Source organism: Mercenaria mercenaria, chromosome 18 (genome assembly GCF_021730395.1).
Source record: "Mercenaria mercenaria strain notata chromosome 18, MADL_Memer_1, whole genome shotgun sequence".
Classification (NCBI taxonomy): domain Eukaryota; kingdom Metazoa; phylum Mollusca; class Bivalvia; order Venerida; family Veneridae; genus Mercenaria; species Mercenaria mercenaria.
Window position 1 is genome coordinate 11638914 of NC_069378.1, and position 20670 is coordinate 11659583.

The window sequence follows — 20670 nt, forward strand, 5'->3', positions numbered from 1 at the left end:
ATCTTTGATTTTACAAACATAATGACCAAACTTGAATCATTTTAAAACCTAAACTAGTACTCAGCATGTGTGATGTTTGCATGTTATCAGCATGTATATGTTGTGCTCCAGAGGGATGGCCCATGATAATATAACAATCAAGTTCTCCCCACAGAAATGACTGTAAAAATCAAGTTCTTCCTAGAGCAATGGTTCAGTAACATATAAGTTCTTCCCAGACCAATCAGGTTCTCCCCAGAGCATTGGCTCAGTATAAAGTAGGAACCTGATAAAGCTATGGCTTGTATGAATTGGTTTACCTGAGAAAGAGCTGTAATGGCTAACATATTGTCCATTCCAAGGTATAACCAAGCATACTGTAAATGAAATCTAACAGTTAATGTGCCTCTAAAGAAATGTTTGAGTCATCATGATGCATTTGACTGCTTAATCAAAAATAAGAAATAACTCTAAGTGCCCCACGTCAAAACAGTTGGGGGGTTGTGGGGGAGGCACAAAAAATAAATAAAATCAAATAAAATTAAATAAAAAGTTTCTTTGGACAAATAGATTTGTTAATTTGGAGATTTAACGTGAGTAGTTGTTTGATAGATTATTTCTTTCGTGGAACATTTACTGTTAGATTCAGTTTAAACAGCCTGTAGTTCAAAGACTCTTTGGAAAATACTATTTGGTAACACAGTAAGCTGCAGAAAGTTATTGTTCATTATAACCTGAATCTCCATAAGGTGCCAATTGGATGTCAAAATGTAATGTATCCTGATGGAAATTGAAGAATATATAGAGCACAAAGGTAGAGAAGTTGAGATTTAATATTTGTACATATATGCATGTAGGTGTAGGATTTTTTAACCCGTTAAAATATTTTAACTCCAAAATGAGTCAGATTTACTAGATTGATAAAATACTTGAAAAACCTGAAAATTAACTAAAATGAGCCGTGCCATGAGAAAACCAACATAGTGGGTTTGCGACCAGCATGGATCCAGACCAGCCTGCGCATCCGCGCAGTCTGGTCAGGATCCATGCTGTTCGCTTTTAAAGCCTACTACAATTAGAGAAACTGTTAGCGAACAGCATGGATCCTGACCAGACTGCGCAGATGCGCAGGCTGGTCTGGATCCATGCTGGTCGCAAAGCCACTATGTTGGTTTTCCCATGGCATGGCTCAAATTATAGTTTGAAGGTCAAAGTATTGCATAGTCATGTTTAATGAACCATTTAATTAAATTATTGTACAGTTTTAGTAGACATGTATTTAATAAATTTTAACATGTACACACATGCTTACATGTACTGAATTATCAACCACTCTATTATATTGTCTGTAGTCCAAGGTTATAAAAGTAAGTTTTAAGACCAGTCTCAGATTGTAACCCGCCCGCTTAGCTCAGTAGGTAAGAGCGTTGGTCTACGGATCTCCGGATCGTGAGTTCGATCCTCGGGCGGGGCGTATGTTCTCCGTGACTATTTGTAAACGACATTGTGTCTGAAATCATTAGTCCTCCACCTCTGATTCATGTGGGGAAGTTGGCAGTTACTTGCAGAGAACAGGTTTGTACTGGTACAGAATCCAGGAACACTGGTTAGGTTAACTGCCCGCTGTTACATGACTGAAATACTGTTGAAAAACGGCGTTAAACCCAAAACAAACAAAGTCTCAGATTGTAACCTTGCCATTAGTCAGTTTTGAATTCGGGATCGGAAACAACCAATCAGGCATTAGAGTTTTGAGATTGGTCTCCAGACTTAGTTTTGTAATATTGTACCCAGATTTGATGTAACTTGTTACATTTTTACCCCAAAGTAAGCATTTAAACATACATCATTCAAGACATTGGGTTTGTGGAAACATTCCTTGAACCTCTGACTGACTTAGGCTGTGTACATAAATTAAAATTTACCCGGCAGTCAGAAAGAATTAATAATTCAACAGATGTACAGCAAAACCTATTATTTGAGTTTGGTTTTGAGGTTCTTGGAAAGTTTTAAATGCTCTTTGTCAGGCTCAAACATAATAAAACTTGTCAGATTTATGAATGACCATCCTAAAATAATCGAGGGTCAATGAAGAAAATCACCTTCAATTGCCATGCACTGGTAAATACAGTATAGTCATAGAAATAAAAAAAAATCCTTTGGAAGCATAGAACTCGACCAAGCAGAATAAAGGCAGACTAGATTTGATTGACTGAGTCTGTTCATGAGAGGTGATGGAATGTGCAACTCCACTTGTTGACCCTTGGAACCAACTTAAGTTCTATATAATTGGATCTATGCCATTAGATCTGGTTTATCAAAGGTATAGAACTACCCAAAGCAGACCTCTACTAAATACTTTGATAATTCAAGGAAATCGGAAATAATAACACAAAACCCTACACTACAAAAACCATATTATATTGATGTCTTCTATATAATAAACATATACATACTTTTAATAAACACCTACTAGAAAAGTATTCTGATATGCAGAACATAACATTCTAGTTGTTTTCCTGAACAAAAATGGAAAGGTTATTATTGATTATTTACAAGGAGATATAACTTAAAACACAATTTGGCATTCTTTCAGCTACAAGAACAATGCTTAGTAGTGACTAGGGAAGTTACATCAAGTACAAAAATTTAATGTGTTTTAATAAGATTTGGTGCCCTACTTCCACTATTTATAGATCAAGGTGCAGAACCAAACAAATAACACAGCTGAGCCAGTACCACACTAGTCCCACAAAAAAGTTTATACAAGATCCTTTGATATGATAGAAAGCAACAAAGCGAAATAGAAGAGACTCAGTTTGATTGAGTCTGTTCATGAGAGGGAATGAAAAGTGCAGGACTCATCCCATTCCCTTACACCAATCCCATTCCCTTACACCAATCTTTTTTTTTTGACAATTTTTTCATACATTTTCTCACAATATCTGTCCAGAAAACATTATTAATCTCAAGGGGACACAACTTGCTCAAGGTAAGACAGTCTTTTACATTTTGTTTGGATAATTATTGTTAGTCTCTTCAGAAATCATTTATAGACATGTAGACATTATACTTTAGCTGTGTTAAAATATAGAGACTGATATTTTCAACTTATGGGGCTGAATTATGTTGAAGTTAACTCTTCTGTTTTGTTTTCAACAGTACCCGCAGAGCAAGAGGAAGTTACAGTACAAGAAGCACCAGAAGACACTGTGACCTTGGAGGGTCAAGATATTTCACCTGAGAAGGTGACCCCAGAAACATCTGAGGTCATCACTATAGAAACGACAAGGGAGGAACCCGAGAAGGTTGAGAAAGAAGAGATAACTTTCGAGTTTGTGACACCTGAGAAGACTGAAGTATCTTCGACGGAAGTCACTGTAGATGAGACACCTCTTCCAGATGAGGACAAAGTTGCTCCAATGGCAACAGCTGCTGAAGTCTCCATGGCAACGACCGTGGAGATGGAAGAGGTCATACCTAAAGAAGTGAGCCCTGAAGAGGGCACTTCAGCAGAAACAGACATAAAGCTGTTACTGCCTGAGGAGCAACTTCCAGAACAGAGGGAGGCTCCAGAAGAGGAGGTTTGTAGAAATGTAGCTTTCCTTTAAATAAAGCTTCCATTTTATATAGCTTCCCTTTGGTACCACTAGCCAGATTTAAAGTGAGATGAAATCAGCTCTATTCAGTTTTGTCAATTGCTGGTATAGTTTGTAGAAATATAGCTTCCTTTTACTATCTTTAGCCAGATTTAAAATGAGGTGAAATAAGCCCTCAGTCAAAAATTTATAATCTCTGCCTATTCAGTAGTTGAAATTGTTAGATTATTAGGACATGTTTGAAAACATTTATTGATATTTTGAACCAAGTACAAAATATTATCTTGTTTTTTTAGCTCACCTGAGCCAAAGGCTCAGGGTGAGCTGTTGTGATCACTCACTGTCCGCCATACGGCGTCCGTAAACTTTTATTTTAAACGACATCTCCTCATAAACCGCTAGGCCAATTTCATCCAAACTTCACAGGAATGTTCCTTGGGTGAAGCTCTACAAAAATTATTCAAAGAATTGAATTCCATGCAGAAATCTAGTTGCCATAGCAACTGAAAGGAAAAACTTAAAAAATCTTCTTCTCAAAAACTAGAAGCCCTAGAGCTTAGATATTTGATGTGAAGCATTGCCTAGTGGACCTCTACCAAATTTGTTCAAATCATGATCCCGGGGTAAAATTGACCCCGCCAGAGGGGTAATATGATTTTACATAGAAAAATCTTAAAAAATCTTCTTTTCCAAAACCAGAAGCCCTAGAGCTTAGATATTTGACATGTAGCATTGCCTAGTGCACCTCTACTAAGTTGTTCAAATCATGACCCCGGGGTCAAAATTGACGCCACCCCAGGGGTCACTTGATTTTACAAAGATTTCTATAGGAAAACCTTCAAAAAAAATTAAAAATTAAACCAAAAGGCCTAGAGCTTAGATATTTGACATGTAGCATTGCCTAGTGGATCTCTACAAAAAATTTTCAAACATGACCCCCGGGGTCAAAATTGACCCCGCCCCAGGGGTCACTTGATTTTACATAGGAAAATCTTCAAAAATGTTCTAAAAATAAACCAGAAGGCCTAGGTCTTAGATATTTGACTTGTAGCATTGCCTAATAGACTTCTACAAATTTTTTGTTCAAATCATGACCCTCGGGGTCAAATTGACCCAGCCCCATGGGGTTACTTGATTGTACATAGAAAAATCTTCAAAATTTTCTAAAAATAAAGCAGAAGGCCTAGTGCTTAGATATTTGACATGTAGCATTGCCTAATGGACCTCTACAAAATTTGTTCAAATCTTGACCCCCCAGGGTCAAATTGACCCAGCCCCAGGGGTTACTTGATTGTACATAAGGAAGTCTTCATAAATTTGCTAAAAATAAACCAGAAGGCCTAGATCTTAGATATTTGATATGTAACATTGCCTAGTAGACTTCTACAAACTTTGTTCAAATCATGACCCCCGGGGTAAAATTGGCCCCGCCCCAGGGGTTACTTGATTGTACATCTTAAAATCTTCAAAAAAAAAAATCTAAAAATCATCAGTTTGACATTTGAAACATGTAGCTCATATTACTCAGATGAGCGATCTAGGGTCATCTTGACCCTCTTGTCTTAGTTTAATTCATTAAAACTGCTGTAGTGATCCATCAATACTTTAGATGTCATTCATTAACATGGGTTTATATAGATAGGTGTTGCTTAATTTAGGTTTAATGTCATCATGTTTTCTAAGAGAGTAAGAACCATTCTTCTGTAGTTTGCAAACACACTAAAATACAGAGTTAACTTGCATCTTTATGAGGTTAGCCAAAGCCGAAGAGTGTTTTGATGAAAATTGCAATCAAAGCTGTGTTCTTATGATGAATTTATCCCATATTGTAGAAAGTACCAGAGGAAGTCATCTCAGAAGAGAAGACCCCTGTCGAAAGTCAGGAAGAGGTCATCCCCGTCCCCACAGGTGAAGCCCCTAGATTTATTACAGAGCTATCTAGAACAGTAGCAAAACACGGGCAACCAACGCAACTTACTTGCGTTGTTGTCGGAAATCCCACACCCACAATTCGTTGGATTATAGATGGCGAATACATCCCTGAGGATTCTACAACTTACATAACTGAGTACCATAAAGACGGTACCTGCACACTTTCAATAAAGGAAACATTCCAAGAAGACGAGGGCGAATATACTGTCGAGGCATCGAATGATTTCGGAGTTATACGTTCTACAGTGGAACTTATTGTAGAAGGTAGGTGTCTAACTTGCAGTGTTGTTGTGTATCTGTATATGATGTTAACGTTAGATTTATTATAGATTAGCAGAATTTACCACATATACAGTATGAATTTGGAAACTTATTATTTAAATTGAAATTTAACATAGTTATTCTATGTCGAGTTTTATTCATAATGTTAGGGAGGTTGTGATTTCATACATACTTGTATGGGTATCAGTATATATAGGATTTCCCTCTTTCTTTCAAAAAGTTTCTGAGGTATTGAAGTTCAGAACATTACAGCTTGTTCACTTTCAAAATGTATTTGTAAAACTTAAATCTGAAGTTCTGAACTTACATATTGGCCTGTAGCATGCAACAAATATTTACCTGTAGCAAGTATGTCTGTTCAATCTTTCGAACAGCTTTTAACAAATGCTTATGATAATGGGCTTGGCGATATATGACCATTTTGTGTTGATTCGCCATAAAACCCAGTTCGCTTCTGGACAAATATGCATACATGTATAAATGATGAAATCACTATCTGTCTTTTCTCGGAAAAACAGTTTTGCCTTTTTAATGTCAGTTGATACGTATGATATATATGGTAAATTCTGATACTTGGGTAGTAAGACAAATATCACTTTGTGTCATGTTTTTATTTATCTATGCATAATTATTTTGAACTTAGAAAGTAGCTGTGTTATGATATAACATCAGGGTTATGTTGAAAGTTTTATAGCAAGATGGTACAGATTGAAAAATTAAGCTGAAAGTTCCTCAAGCAGTAAGTTTTGCAACATTTATAAACAGTGATGAATGTTTTACAAATTAATTTTTAAAAAAAATGGACCAATTATTTTTGCTCTTAATCAATGAAAGGCTTGGGAAAAGTCTCAAAACATCATGCAGATAGTGGAAGTCATTATGGCATTTTCTAACAAAACAGTTTTGAATCATGAAATTTTTATATATTTAAACAATATCTAAGGAGATTGCTTTTTAAGCAACCCAGAGTATCCAGTCTGGCATGGGCATCCATGTCACATTTTACTATTTCAATGGCAGTTGTAATTATTTATGTAAATATATGTATTTCCCGTTAAAAGAATGTAGATTTATGTTTATGATGTTTATTTTTTACCACACACACTTGCAGTGTTTTGCCTGCCTTTACCTTCTGTAAAATCTTCAGTTTTCACTGGTTTAAGGTCTCAGTGAACTTGAAAGTATAAAAAAGCAGGTTGTGTGACTTATCCTGAAGTTGATGTTGTTCTTATACTGATTGTCTAAAGCTTTAACTCTAATAATGACAGAAGCTTTGAAGTTGAGGAAGTTTTAGATTGTTTGCTTATATTCGACACTAAGGAAGAATTGAATACAGAAGGAAATATATTTATTTTGCAATTGTCATTTAATAGTGTTGCAATTAAGGTATAAAACTCATTGAATAGAAAAGTTGATTTTTGATACTATGAATTGAGACTTTCATTTCCTCACTTTGCAAATACTATTGAAAATTTGTATGTAGATGATACAATAACTTTTTACCCTAAAAAGGTTTAATCAACAAAACAACCTATGTAAAAATAGATAGATAGGTTATAAAGAACTTTTTTTGTAAAATGAGATGCCTTAGTACTTAAAAGAGTTTATTTTAGATCAAACATTTTTTTTGCACTTCGTCATATTGAAAAATTGACATTCTACTATTTGATAGTAAGAAAGAACAAGAAATGGGAAATACAGTACAACCTCTTTATAACAACATATTTAAAATTTTCCCTAAGCTGAAATATACTATCAAATATACCTCTCCAGAACAACAACCTCTACATAACAGTCAATATTTGTATCTCCCAAAGGGTGTTGCTCTACAGAGGTTGCACTGTAGCTGTCTATGTAAATTATGCAGTAAGAACATTATGCCAGTGAATAGTGATGCTTTTACAGTACTGTCTTTACACAGCACTATAATTATGTATCATACCAAATATATATTACCCTCTTAACATTAAAATCACCAGAGGCGGAAACTTCTGAGGCAGAGATACCAATAATTGAAGAGCCTGTTCACTATCCAGATGAAAAGGCTACACCTATTGAAGAAATTCCTGTGGTTACACCTAAAACACTTCCTGTACCCCTTGATCAAATTGACGAAGTTAGTGTTTGTAGTGTCAGTCCTTCTCTTGAATCACTAGACTTTGAATTGATAGAGTCACTTCCAGTGGCTGTAACTGTGATTTCTGAAGTTTCTGGTAAAGCACAAGAAGTTAGTGTACCTGAATCTGAAGAAAGTGAGAAACAGCCTGTACAAGAAGAAGTTTCACATACGAAGACTAAAGTTGTTAAACCAGTTCTTGAGGAGGAGGAAATACAACCTAGTTTTATTAAAGAAAAAGAGATATTGGAAGATGTAGAGGCAGACAAGATTGATCTAGATATTTACAAAGAGAAAGAGAAACCAAAAATACAGCTTACCAAAATGCCTGAGGATAGTCCCGAGGTAGTTGAAGAGGAATTCAAGATTGAAAGGGAAGTTGAGCAGCCTGAAATAGAAACTGTAGAAACAGAGAGAGATCAGATTAAGAAGACTCTTAGACAAAAAGTAGAAGAAGATCACAAAATTGAAGAAGAGGAAAAAGTAGAAGAAAAAGGAGAAATTGAAGTCAAAATGACACCTGAGGTTGAAGAAGTTGTTGAAGTTGAGGAGGAGAAACCAGTGTCATTTGATGTGGAGGTTGATACAGAACTGATGCCAGAAGTTGAAGAAAGAGTATCTGATGAAATTGAAGCTGTTCCTACAGAATATGCAGAAATTGAAGAGGTAGACATTCATGAACAGATACCCATGGAACCCAAAGAAACTGAAATATCTGTAACAAAAGAAAGGACAATACCAATTCTTGAAAAGGTTTCCAGCAAAGATCAAGAGTATTTCATTGAATACCCTGAGGAACTTGAAGTTACAACAGGTCAAGAGACCATTGTGTCAGAAACAGAGTTTGAAACAATTGTTTTACCGGAAGAAATGTTATCTGATAAAGAAACTGCTGAAGAAGAAATTGAGATTAAACAAGAAAAGCAGAGACTTGTAATTATTGAAACAACGGCTAAGCCTGAAGAAAAACCACATGATGAATACTTTAAAGAAACTATTGATATTGTTAAAAAGCCAAAACCATCAGTCTTAGATATAGATATAGATATTTCTATGCAGCCATGTAAAAAAGAAGTTCAGATAACTGAAATAGCTGAAACAATTGATACAGTTACCACCACAGAAGATACTGGTGGCCCAGAAATTATTGTTACTGAAAAAGAATATGTTTCTGAAAAAGAATCCACTTTTGAGGAGATAAAAGAGCAACAAATAGAGGCTCATTCTGAAGAACAGATTATTGCCGAAAACACATTAATGAAAGTTGAAGTACATGTTTCTAAAGCCAAAGAGATATTGGAAAAAGAAAAAATATCTGTGACAGAAATTGGACTAACAGATATTTTGCAAGAGATTCCCTTGACAGAGATGGAGATTAAAGAAAGAGAAGCAGTCACAATTTCAGAAACTGAAGAGACAGAGATTCCTGAAATAGAAGATCTGAAAGATATTGAACATTTCAGAGAAACTATAGACATAGAACCAAAGCCTTTGAAAGACTTTACAAAACCACAACTTGTCCCTCTTATTGAAGAACTTCCATTGGTTTATGAGGAAACAATATCTGAGATATTTATAGAGAGCTTACAAAAACCCACTGAAGAAGAAATGCCAGTGAGAAGAGAATCAGTTTTGATAGGGACAGTGTCTGTTCAGAAACCTTTTGAAGAAGAAAAACCAGAACCAACAGCAGTTGAGGTTGAAATCAAACAGACAGCTGAGGTTGAGGAAGTTCTAGAAATTGAAGTAGAAAAACCAACACCAGCTGAGGTTGAAATTGAAATTAAACCAACTCCAGAGGTTGAAGAAGAAAAACCAAAATCAACAGAAGTAGAGGTTGAAATCAGACCAACACCTAAAGTTGAGGAAGTTCTCGAAACTGAAGTAGAAAAACCAATCCCAGGTAAGGTCGAAATTGAAATAAAGCCTACCCCAGAGGTTGAAGAAGAAAAACCAATACCGACAGAAGTTGAGTTTGAAATCAAACCAACACCTGAGGTGGAGGAAGTTCTTGAAATTGAAGTAGAAAAACCAACACCAGCTAAGGTTCAAATTGAAATTAAACCAACTCCAGAGGTTGAAGAAGAAAAACCAATACCGACAGAAGTTGAGGTTGAACTCAAACCAACACCTAAGATTGAGGAAGTCGTTGAAATTGAAGTAGAAAAACCAGCACCAGCTGAGGTTAAAATTGTAGTTAAACCAACTCCAGAGATAGAAGAAGAAAAACCAAAACCAACAGAAGTTGAGGTTGAAATCAAACAAACACCTGAGGTTGAGGAAGTTCTAGAAGTTGAAGTAGAAAAGCCAACACCAGCTAAGGTTCAAATTGAAATTAAACCAACTCCAGAGGTTGAAGAAGAAAAACAAATACCGACAGAAGTTGAGGTTGAACTCAAACCAACACCTAAGATTGAGGAAGTCGTTGAAATTGAATTAGAAAAACCAACACCAGCTGAGGTTAATGTTGTAGTTAAACCAACTCCAGAGATAGAAGAAGAAAAACCAAAACCAACAGAAGTTGAGGTTGAAATCAAACAAACACCTGAGGTTGAGGAAGTTCTAGAAGTTGAAGTAGAAAAACCAATACAAAGTAAGGTCGAAATTGAAATGAAGCCTACTCCAGAGGTTGTACAAGAAAAAGAAAAACCAACAGAAGTTGAGGTTGAAATTAAACCAACACAAGAGATTGAGGAAGTTCTAGAAGTTGAAGTAGAAAAACCAATAAAAGGTAAGGTCGAAATTGAAATAAAGCCTACCCCAGAGGTTGAAGAAGAAAAGCCAATACCAACAGAAGTTGAGTTTGAAATAAAACCAACACCTGAGGTTGAGGAAGTTCTAGAAATTGAAGTAGAAAAACCAACACCAGCTGAGGTTGAAATTGAAATTAAACCAACTCCAGAGGTTGAAGAAGAAAAACCAATACCGACAGAAGTTGAGTTTGAAATAAAACCAACACCTGAGATAGAAGAAGTTCTTGAAATTGAAGTAGAAAAACCAACACCAGCTAAGGTTGAAATTGAAATTAAACCAACTCCAGAGGTTGAAGAAGAAAAACCAAAATCAACAGAAGTTGAGGTTGAAATCAAACCAGCACCTGAAGTTGACGAAGTTCTAGAAATTGAAGTCAAAAAACCAACACGAGCTGAGGTTGAAATTGAAATTAAACCAACTCCAGAGGTTGAAGAAGGAAAACCCAAACCAACAGAAGTTGAGGTTGAAATGAAGCCAACACCTGAGATTGAGGAAGTTCTAGAAGTTGAAGTAGAAAAACCAATACCAGGTAAGGTCGAAATTGAAATAAAGCCTACCGCAGAGGTTGAAGAAGAAAAGCCAATACCGACAGAAGTTGAGTTTGAAATAAAACCAACACCTGAGGTTGAGGAAGTTCTAGAAATTGAAGTAGAAAAACCAACACCAGCTGAGGTTGAATTGAAATTAAACCAACTCCAGAGGTTGAAGAAGAAAAACCAAAACCAACAGAAGTTGAGGTTGAAATAAACCAACACCTGAAGTTGAGGAAGTTCTAGAAGTTGAAGTAGAAAAACCAATACAGGAAGGTCGAAATTGAAATAAAGCCTAACCAGAGTTGAGAAGAAAACCAAAACCACAGAAGTTGAGTTTGAAATAAAACCAACACCTGAGATTGAAGAAGTTCTTGAAATTGAAGTAGAAAAACCAACACCACTGAGGTTGAAATTGAAATTAAACCAACTCCAGAGGTTGAAGAAGAAAACCAAACCAACAGAAGTTGAGGTTGAAATCAAACCAACACCTGAAAATTGAGGAAGTTCTATGAAATTGAAGTGAAAAACCAACACCAGCTGAGGTTGAAATTGAAATTAAACCAACTCCAGAGGTTGAAAAGAAAAACCAAACCAACAGAAGTTGAGGTTGAAATGAAAGCCAACACCTGAGATTGAGAAGTTCTAAATTAAATAGAAAAACCTACCAGGAAGGTCGAAATTGAAATAAACCAACCGCAGAGGTTGAAGAAGAAAAGCCAATACCGCAGAGTTGAGTTGAAATCAAAACCAACACCTGAGTTGGGAAGTTCTAGAAATTGAAGTAGAAAAACCAACACAGCTGCGGTTGAAATTGAAATTAAGCCAACTCCAGAGGTTGAAGAAGAAAACCAAAACCAACAGAAGTCTGAGGTTGAAATTTAAGCCAACACCGAGATTGAGGAAGTTCTAGAAGTTGAAGTAAAAAACCATACCAGGTAAGGTCGAAATTGAAATAAAGCCTAACCCAGAAGTTGAAGAAGAAAACCAATACCGACAGAAGTGAGTTTGAAATTAAACCAACACCTGAGATTGAAGAAGTTCTGAAATTGAAGTAGAAAAACCAACACCAGCTAAGGTTGAAATTGAAATTAAACAACTCCAGAGGTTGAAGAAGAAAAACCAAAACCAACAGAAGTTGAGGTTGAAATCAAACAACACCTGAGTTGAGGAAGTTCTAGAATTGAAGTAGAAAACAACAGCTGAGATTGAAAGTGAAATTATAACCAACTCCAGAGTTGAAGAAGAAAAACCAAACCGACAGAATTGAGGTTGAAATGAAGCCAATCACCTGAGATTGAGGAAGTTCTAGAAGTTGAAGTAGAAAAACCAATACCAGCAAGTCGAATTGAAATTAAACCTACACCAGAGTTGAGAAGAAAAGCCAATACCGACAGAAGTTGGTTTGAAATTAAAACCAACACCTGAATTGAAGAAGTTCTTAGAATTGAAGTAGAAAAACCAACACCAGTAAGGTTGAAATTGAAATTAAAGCCTAACCAGGAGGTTTGAAGAAGAAAACCAAATACCAACAGAAGTTGAGGTTGAAATAAAACCAACACCTAGAGTTGAGGAAGTTCTTTTTTTTTTTTTTTTTTTTTTTTTTTTTTTTTTTTTTTTTTTTTTTTTTTTTTTTTTTTTTTTTTTTTTTTTTTTTTTTTTTTTTTTTTTTTTTTTTTTTTTTTTTTTTTTTTTTTTTTTTTTTTTTTTTTTTTTTTTTTTTTTTTTTTTTTTTTTTTTTTTTTTTTTTTTTTTTTTTTTTTTTTTTTTTTTTTTTTTTTTTTTTTTTTTTTTTTTTTTTTTTTTTTTTTTTTTTTTTTTTTTTTTTTTTTTTTTTAAAAAAAAAAAAAAAAAAAAAAAAAAAAAAAAAAAAAAAAAAAAAAAAAAAAAAAAAAAAAAAAAAAAAAAAAAAAAAAAAAAAAAAAAAAAAAAAAAAAAAAAAAAAAAAAAAAAAAAAAAAAAAAAAAAAAAAAAAAAAAAAAAAAAAAAAAAAAAAAAAAAAAAAAAAAAAAAAAAAAAAAAAAAAAAAAAAAAAAAAAAAAAAAAAAAAAAAAAAAAAAAAAAAAAAAAAAAAAAAAAAAAAAAAAAAAAAAAAAAAAAAAAAAAAAAAAAAAAAAAAAAAAAAAAAAAAAAAAAAAAAAAAAAAAAAAAAAAAAAAAAAAAAAAAAAAAAAAAAAAAAAAAAAAAAAAAAAAAAAAAAAAAAAAAAAAAAAAAAAAAAAAAAAAAAAAAAAAAAAAAAAAAAAAAAAAAAAAAAAAAAAAAAAAAAAAAAAAAAAAAAAAAAAAAAAAAAAAAAAAAAAAAAAAAAAAAAAAAAAAAAAAAAAAAAAAAAAAAAAAAAAAAAAAAAAAAAAAAAAAAAAAAAAAAAAAAAAAAAAAAAAAAAAAAAAAAAAAAAAAAAAAAAAAAAAAAAAAAAAAAAATTTAAATAACACCCAGAGGTTGAAGAAGAAAACCAAACCAACAGAAGTTGAGGTTGAAATGAAGCCAACACCTAGATTTAGGAAGTTCTAGAAATTGAAGTAGAAAAACCAACACCAGCTAGGTTGAAATTGAAATTAAACCAACCCAGAGGTGAAAGAAAAAACCAAACAACAGAAGTTGAGGTTGAAATAAACCAACACCTGAGTTGAGGAAGTTCTGAAATTGAAGTCAGAAAAAACCAACACAGCTGAGGTTGAAATTGAAATTAAACCAACTCCAGAGGTTGAAGAAGAAAAACCAAAACCAACAGAAGTTGAGGTTGAAATGAAGCCAACACCTGAGATTGAGGAAGTTCTAGAAGTTGAAGTAGAAAAACCAATACCAGGTAAGGTCGAAATTGAAATAAAGCCTACCGCAGAGGTTGAAGAAGAAAAGCCAATACCGACAGAAGTTGAGTTTGAAATAAAACCAACACCTGAGGTTGAGGAAGTTCTAGAAATTGAAGTAGAAAAACCAACACCAGCTGAGGTTGAAATTGAAATTAAACCAACTCCAGAGGTTGAAGAAGAAAAACCAAAACCAACAGAAGTTGAGGTTGAAATGAAGCCAACACCTGAGATTGAGGAAGTTCTAGAAGTTGAAGTAGAAAAACCAATACCAGGCAAGGTCGAAATTGAAATAAAGCCTACACCAGAAGTTGAAGAAGAAAAACCAATACCGACAGAAGTTGAGTTTGAAATAAAACCAACACCTGAGATTGAAGAAGTTCTTGAAATTGAAGTAGAAAAACCAACACCAGCTAAGGTTGAAATTGAAATTAAACCAACTCCAGAGGTTGAAGAAGAAAAACCAAAACCAACAGAAGTTGAGGTTGAAATCAAACCAACACCTGAGATTGAGGAAGTTCTAGAAATTGAAGTAGAAAAACCAACACCAGCTGAGGTTGAAATTGAAATTAAACCAACTCCAGAGGTTGAAGAAGAAAAACCAAAACCAACAGAAGTTGAGGTTGAAATGAAGCCAACACCTGAGATTGAGGAAGTTCTAGAAGTTGAAGTAGAAAAACCAATACCAGTCAAGGTCGAAATTGAAATAAAGCCTGCACCAGAAGTTGAAGAAGAAAAACCAATACCGACAGAAGTTGAGTTTGAAATAAAACCAACACCTGAGGTTGAGGAAGTTCTAGAAATTGAAGTAGAAAAACCAACACCAGCTGAGGTTGAAATTGAAATTAAACCAACTCCAGAGGTTGAAGAAGAAAAACCAAAACCAACAGAAGTTGAGGTTGAAATCAAACCAGCACCTGAGTTGAGGAAGTTCTAGAAGTTGAAGTAGAAAAACCCACTACCAGTAAAGGGCGAAATTGAAATTAAAGCCTCCAGAGGTTGAAGAAGAAAACCAATACCACAGAAGTTGAGTTTGAATTAAACCAAACACTGAGATTGAGGAAGTTCTAGAAGTTGAAGTAGAAAAACCAGCACCAGTTGAGGTTGAAATTGAAATTAAACCAGCTCCAGAGGTTGAAGAAGTAAAACCAATACCAACAGAAGTAGAGTTTGAAATAACCAACACCTGAGATTGAGGAAGTTCTAGAAGTTGAAGTAGAAAAACCAACACCAGTGAGGTTGAAATTGAAATTAAACCAACTCCAGAAGTTGAAGAAGAAAAACCAAACCAACAGAAGTTTGAGTTTGAAATCAAACACATCACTGAGATTGAGAAGTTCTTGAAATTGAAGTAGAAAAACCAACACCAGCTAAGGTTGAAATTGAAATAAACCAACTCCAGAGGTTGTAGAAGAAAAACCAAACCACAGAAGTTGAGGTTTGAATTAAACCAACACCTGAGATTGAGGAAGTTCTAGAAGTTGAAGTAGAAAAACCAATACCAGGTAAGGTGAAATTGAAATAAACCTACCCAGAGTTGAAGAAGAAAAGCCAATACCAACAGAAGTTGAGGTTGAAATAAAACCAACACCTGAGTTGAGGAAGTTCTAGAAATTGAAGTAGAAAAACAACACCAGCTGAGGTTGAAATTGAAATTAAACCAACTCCAGAGGTTGAAGAAGAAAAACCAAAACCACAGAAGTTGAGTTTGAAATAAAACCAACACCTGAGATGAGATGAAGTCTGAAATTGAAGTGAGAAAACCAAACCAGAAGTGAATTGAAATTAAACCAACTCCGAGGTTGAAGAAGAAAACCAAATCAGACAGAAGTTGAGGTGAAATGAACACGACCTGAGTTGAGGAGTTCTAGAAATTGAAGTAGAAAAACCAACACAAGCTGAGGTTGAAATGAAATTAAACCAACTCCAGAGGTTGAGAGAAGAAAGCCAAAAACAACAGAAGTTGAGGTTGAAATGAAAGCCAACACCTAGATTGAGAAGTTCTAGAAGTTGAATAGAAAACCATACAGTCAGGTTCGAAATTGAAATAAAGCCTACCCAGAGGTTGAAAGAAAAACCAATACCGACAGAAGTTGAGTTTGAATAAAACCAACACCTGAGATTGAGGAAGTTCTAGAATTGAAGTAGAAAAGCCAACACCAGCTAAGGTTTGAAATTGAAATTAAGCCAACTCCAGAGGTTGTAAGAAGAAAAACCAAACCAACAGAAGTTGAGGTTGAAATGAAGCCAACACCATGAGATTGACGGAAGTTCTAGAATTGAAGTAGAAAAACCATACCAGCTGAAGGTCTGAAATTGAAATTAAACCTAACCAGAAGTTGAAGAAAAAACCAATAACGACAGAAGTTGAGTTTGAAATTAACCAACACCTGAGATTGAAGAAGTTCTGAATTGAAGTAGAAAACCAATCCAGCTAGGTGAAATTGAAATTAAACCAACTCCAGAGGTTGAAGAAGAAAACCAAAACAACAGAAGTTGAGGTTGAAATCAAACCAACACCTGAAGTTGAGGAAGTTCTAGAAATTGAAGTCGAAAAACCAACACCAGCTGAGATTGAAATTGAAATTAAACCAACTCCAGAGGTTGAAGAAGAAAAACCCAAACCAACAGAAGTTGAGGTTGAAATGAAGCCAACACCTGAGATGGAGGAAGTTCTAGAAGTTGAAGTAGAAAAACCAATACCAGGCAAGGTCGAAATTGAAATAAAGCCTACACCAGAAGTTGAGGAAGAAAAGCCAATACCGACAGAAGTTGGGTTTGAAATAAAACCAACACCTGAAATTGAAGAAGTTCTTGAAATTGAAGTAGAAAAACCAACACCAGCTAAGGTTGAAATTGAAATTAAACCAACTCCAGAGGTTGAAGAAGAAAACCAAAACCAACAGAGTTGAGGTTGAAATTAGAAACCAACACCTAGAGATTGAGGAGTTCTAGAAGTTGAAGTAGAAAAACCCAGATACCAGGTTAAGGTCGAAATTTGAAATAAACCTACACCTGAAGGTTGAAGAAGAAAACCAAAGTCACAGAAAAGTTGACCATTGAACCACACCTAGTTGAGAGTTCTGAATGAATAGAAAACCAATACATAAGTCGAAATTGAAATAAACCACCCAGAGTTGAGAAGAAAATAATACCGACAGAAGTTGAGTTTGAATAACCAACACTGATGGGAAGTTTAGAAATTGAAGAAAACCAACACAGTGAGGTTGAAATTGAAATTAAACCAACTCCAGAGGTTGAAGAAGAAAAACCAAAACCAACAGAAGTTGAGGTTGAAATGAAGCCAACACCTGAGATTGAGGAAGTTCTAGAAGTTGAAGTAGAAAAACCAATACCAGTCAAGGTCGAAATTGAAATAAAGCCTACACCAGAAGTTGAAGAAGAAAAACCAATACCGACAGAAGTTGAGTTTGAAATAAAACCAACACCTGAGATTGAAGAAGTTCTTGAAATTGAAGTAGAAAAACCAACACCAGCTAAGGTTGAAATTGAAATTAAACCAACTCCAGAGGTTGTAGAAGAAAAACCGAAATCAACAGAAGTTGAGGTTGAAATCAAACCAGCACCTGAAGTTGAGGAAGTTCTAGAAATTGAAGTAGAAAAACCAACACCAGCTGAGGTTGAAATTGAAATTAAACCAACTCCAGAGGTTGAAGAAGAAAAACCAAAACCAACAGAAGTTGAGGTTGAAATTAAGCCAACACCTGAGATGAGGAAGTTCTAGAAGTTGAAGTAGAAAACACCCATACCAGGTAAGGTCGAAATTGAAATAAACCTAACCAGAGGTTGAAGAAGAAAAAGCCAATACCGACAGAGTTGAGTTTGAAATCAAACCAACACCATGAGGTTCTGAGAAGTTTCTTGAAATTGAATATCCGATAGAAAAAACCAACACTCACACTGAGGTTGAATTGAATATTTAAACCAACTCCAGAGGTTGAGAGAATAAAAAGCAAACCAAAGAAGTGTGAAAATGGATAATGAATTGAAGAAACACACAAATGTTATAAGAGTTGAGGAAGTTCTAGAATTGAAGTAGAAAAACCAAACCAGGCAAGGTCTGAAATTGAAATAAAGCCTACCCAGAAGTTGAAGAAGAAAAACCAATACCGACAGAAGTTGAGTTGTTGAAATAAACAATCACCTGAATTGAGAAGTTCTTGAATTGAGTAGAAAAACAATCACACTAAGGTTGAATTGAAATTAAACACAACTCCAGGTTGTAGAAGAAAACAATAATCCGACAGAGTTGAGGTTGAAATTCAAAACCAACACCTGAATTGAGGAACTTCTAGAAATTGAAGTAGAAAAACCACTACCAGTAGGTTGAAATTGAAAATAAACCAACCGAGGTTTGAAGAAGAAAACCAAATACCAACAGAAGTTGAGTGTTGAAATAAAGCAACACCTGAGGTTGAGGAAGTTCTAGAATTGAAGTAGAAAAGACCAATACCATAGGTGAAATTGAAATTAAAGCCTAACTCCAAGGTTGAAGAAGAAAAGCCAATACCACAGAAGTTGAGTTTGAATAAACCAAATCTAGTAGAGAAGGTTCTAGAATTTGAAGTAGAAAAACTAACACCAGCTGAGGTTGAAATTGAAATTAAACCAACTCCAGATGTTGAAAAAGAAAAACCAAAACCAACAGAAGTTGAGGTTGAAATTCAGCCAAAACCTAAGGATTGAGGAAAGTTCTAGAAGTTGAAGTAGAAAAACCAAACCAGCTAGGTTGAAATTGAAATTAAAGCCTACTCCAGAGTTGAAGAGAAAACCAAAACCGACAGAATTGAGTTGAATAAGCACCCTAGTTGAAATTGCTCTACCAGTCATAACTTCAGAAATTACTGAACTTAAGAATGTTGTTACTGACATTGAAGTTGCTAAGGAATTTATTGTAGAATCATTAAAACCACAGGAAACTTCTTTGGTTAGCCTTGATGTACAGGAGGCATCAGAGGAAGAGTCAGGTACTGGACTTGTTAGAAAAGCAGCTATATTAATTAATTATCCTGATAGCCTGGCTCTTATTTCATATTTCTTGTTTGACCAGACCATAGTTTCACAGGGCAATTAGCACATGAGTAATCTCAAATAAAGACATCACTTTTAACATGAGAAATGAAATAATATAATTTTGGACAAGAGTTTAAGAGAAAATATTCCACAAAGTGAAAACTGATAAACTTCTATGGCAACTTTTTTTGGGCATTTAAAGGAATATCATTCTAGCATAGAATTTGAAAAATAATGTCAATAAAGAAAATTGTCTTAGTAACTGTAGATACACTGTCATCACATTTATAGTTTGAAATCCAAAAGTTTTGAAACCTGCTTCGTGTTTCCTGTTGTTTTGGAATTATTTTAGAATACAAGGAATTTAAAATTGGTACATTAGTGAAACTTTGGCCTGAATCTTCCAGTTTGAGGTTATTGCCAGTTAATCTGATGTATAAACTGTATATTGTACTGTATCTTTCTTTTTGTGGTGGACAAGCCGCTTCATAGATTTGCTAGAAAGGCATTTTTCTCTTGTCACCACGGTGTCATACAAAAATTTTAATAACTTTCCCAGTAAGTCTTTAAACTTACAAACGACATTTGTAAAGACCAGCGAAGTATTTGGATAATTTGATAGTTATTTTTTCTTCATTCTCGTATCAAAATAGTTCATTAATAAAAGGCCATTTGAAAATTGTCTATCTTAGTCGGAATTGCTTGAACAACTCCACATAATACGGAAATTCAACATTTTCAAATGTCTAACCATGGTGGCATATTTTTTCTGCAGTGACCTTGACTGATCTCAGACTTTGTACATTTTAATTTGATATAATTGTAAGTTTATCTATAAATTTATAACTCTTTCTTAACAGTGTCTTACTTTTCTTGATGTTTTGCTTATATTTAATTGTTTTTTAACATGTGCACTTCCAATAAATCGTGCATACAGGTCATAACAAAATATAATAATAATTATTTTGTATAGTAAAATAATTATTTAAAAAGTAAAATATTAAAGCGATATTTCAGTATTAAAGTGAATATTATTATTTATTTGAAATCATTCGATACAATTTCAGTGCAATTGAAGTCAAATATTTCAGCTTAACAATTAAAATAAACAGAATTATGAATCCCTTAAGTGTGTTTAGCTGTTTTTGCTGGAGCCGGAGTATGAGTTGAGCCAGGCTACAGGAATTCTCTTGCAGGTCGCTTGAACGTCTGGTGATACTTTGTGCGATTATTTATTATTTTGTGTTGGATTTCTAGCAGACAGAATGGCCTACACTCTGGAATGCGCTACTGCTGCACTGCTTTGTACAGCGGAAAAAAATGTGTTGCATAATTACATAATAATACTTAAACATTTGATATTAAGAAGTATTGCACAATAGTTGACAGTATATTAGTATTAATTATGAAATTATTGTACAGTAGTTTACTGTGATAACTTATATTGATATAACCTAATGGAGACAGTATTATGAAATTATTTGTTAGAGTTCTATCCATATAAACTAGGGGAAACACAGATGTTAGCAAATAGTTTACAGTAATAATTATACTTTTTATCAAAAAAGTGTTGTAGCAATAATTCTTGAAGTTTATTATATTATCACTTTTATATGAGAAAGGGTAAACAATATTT

General features: G+C 34.0%; 1 protein-coding gene across 1 annotated transcript in view; it reads left to right on the forward strand.

Moving 5' to 3' along the window:
• LOC123537955 (titin-like) overlaps positions 1-20670 on the forward strand; it is a 402126-nt gene that overhangs the window by 152073 nt on the left and 229383 nt on the right. Inside the window, exons 107-108 of the mRNA XM_053530681.1 lie at positions 3142-3563; positions 5411-5774. Coding sequence (XP_053386656.1) covers positions 3142-3563; positions 5411-5774 — 786 coding nt within the window. The remainder of the gene's footprint in view (positions 1-3141; positions 3564-5410; positions 5775-20670) is intronic.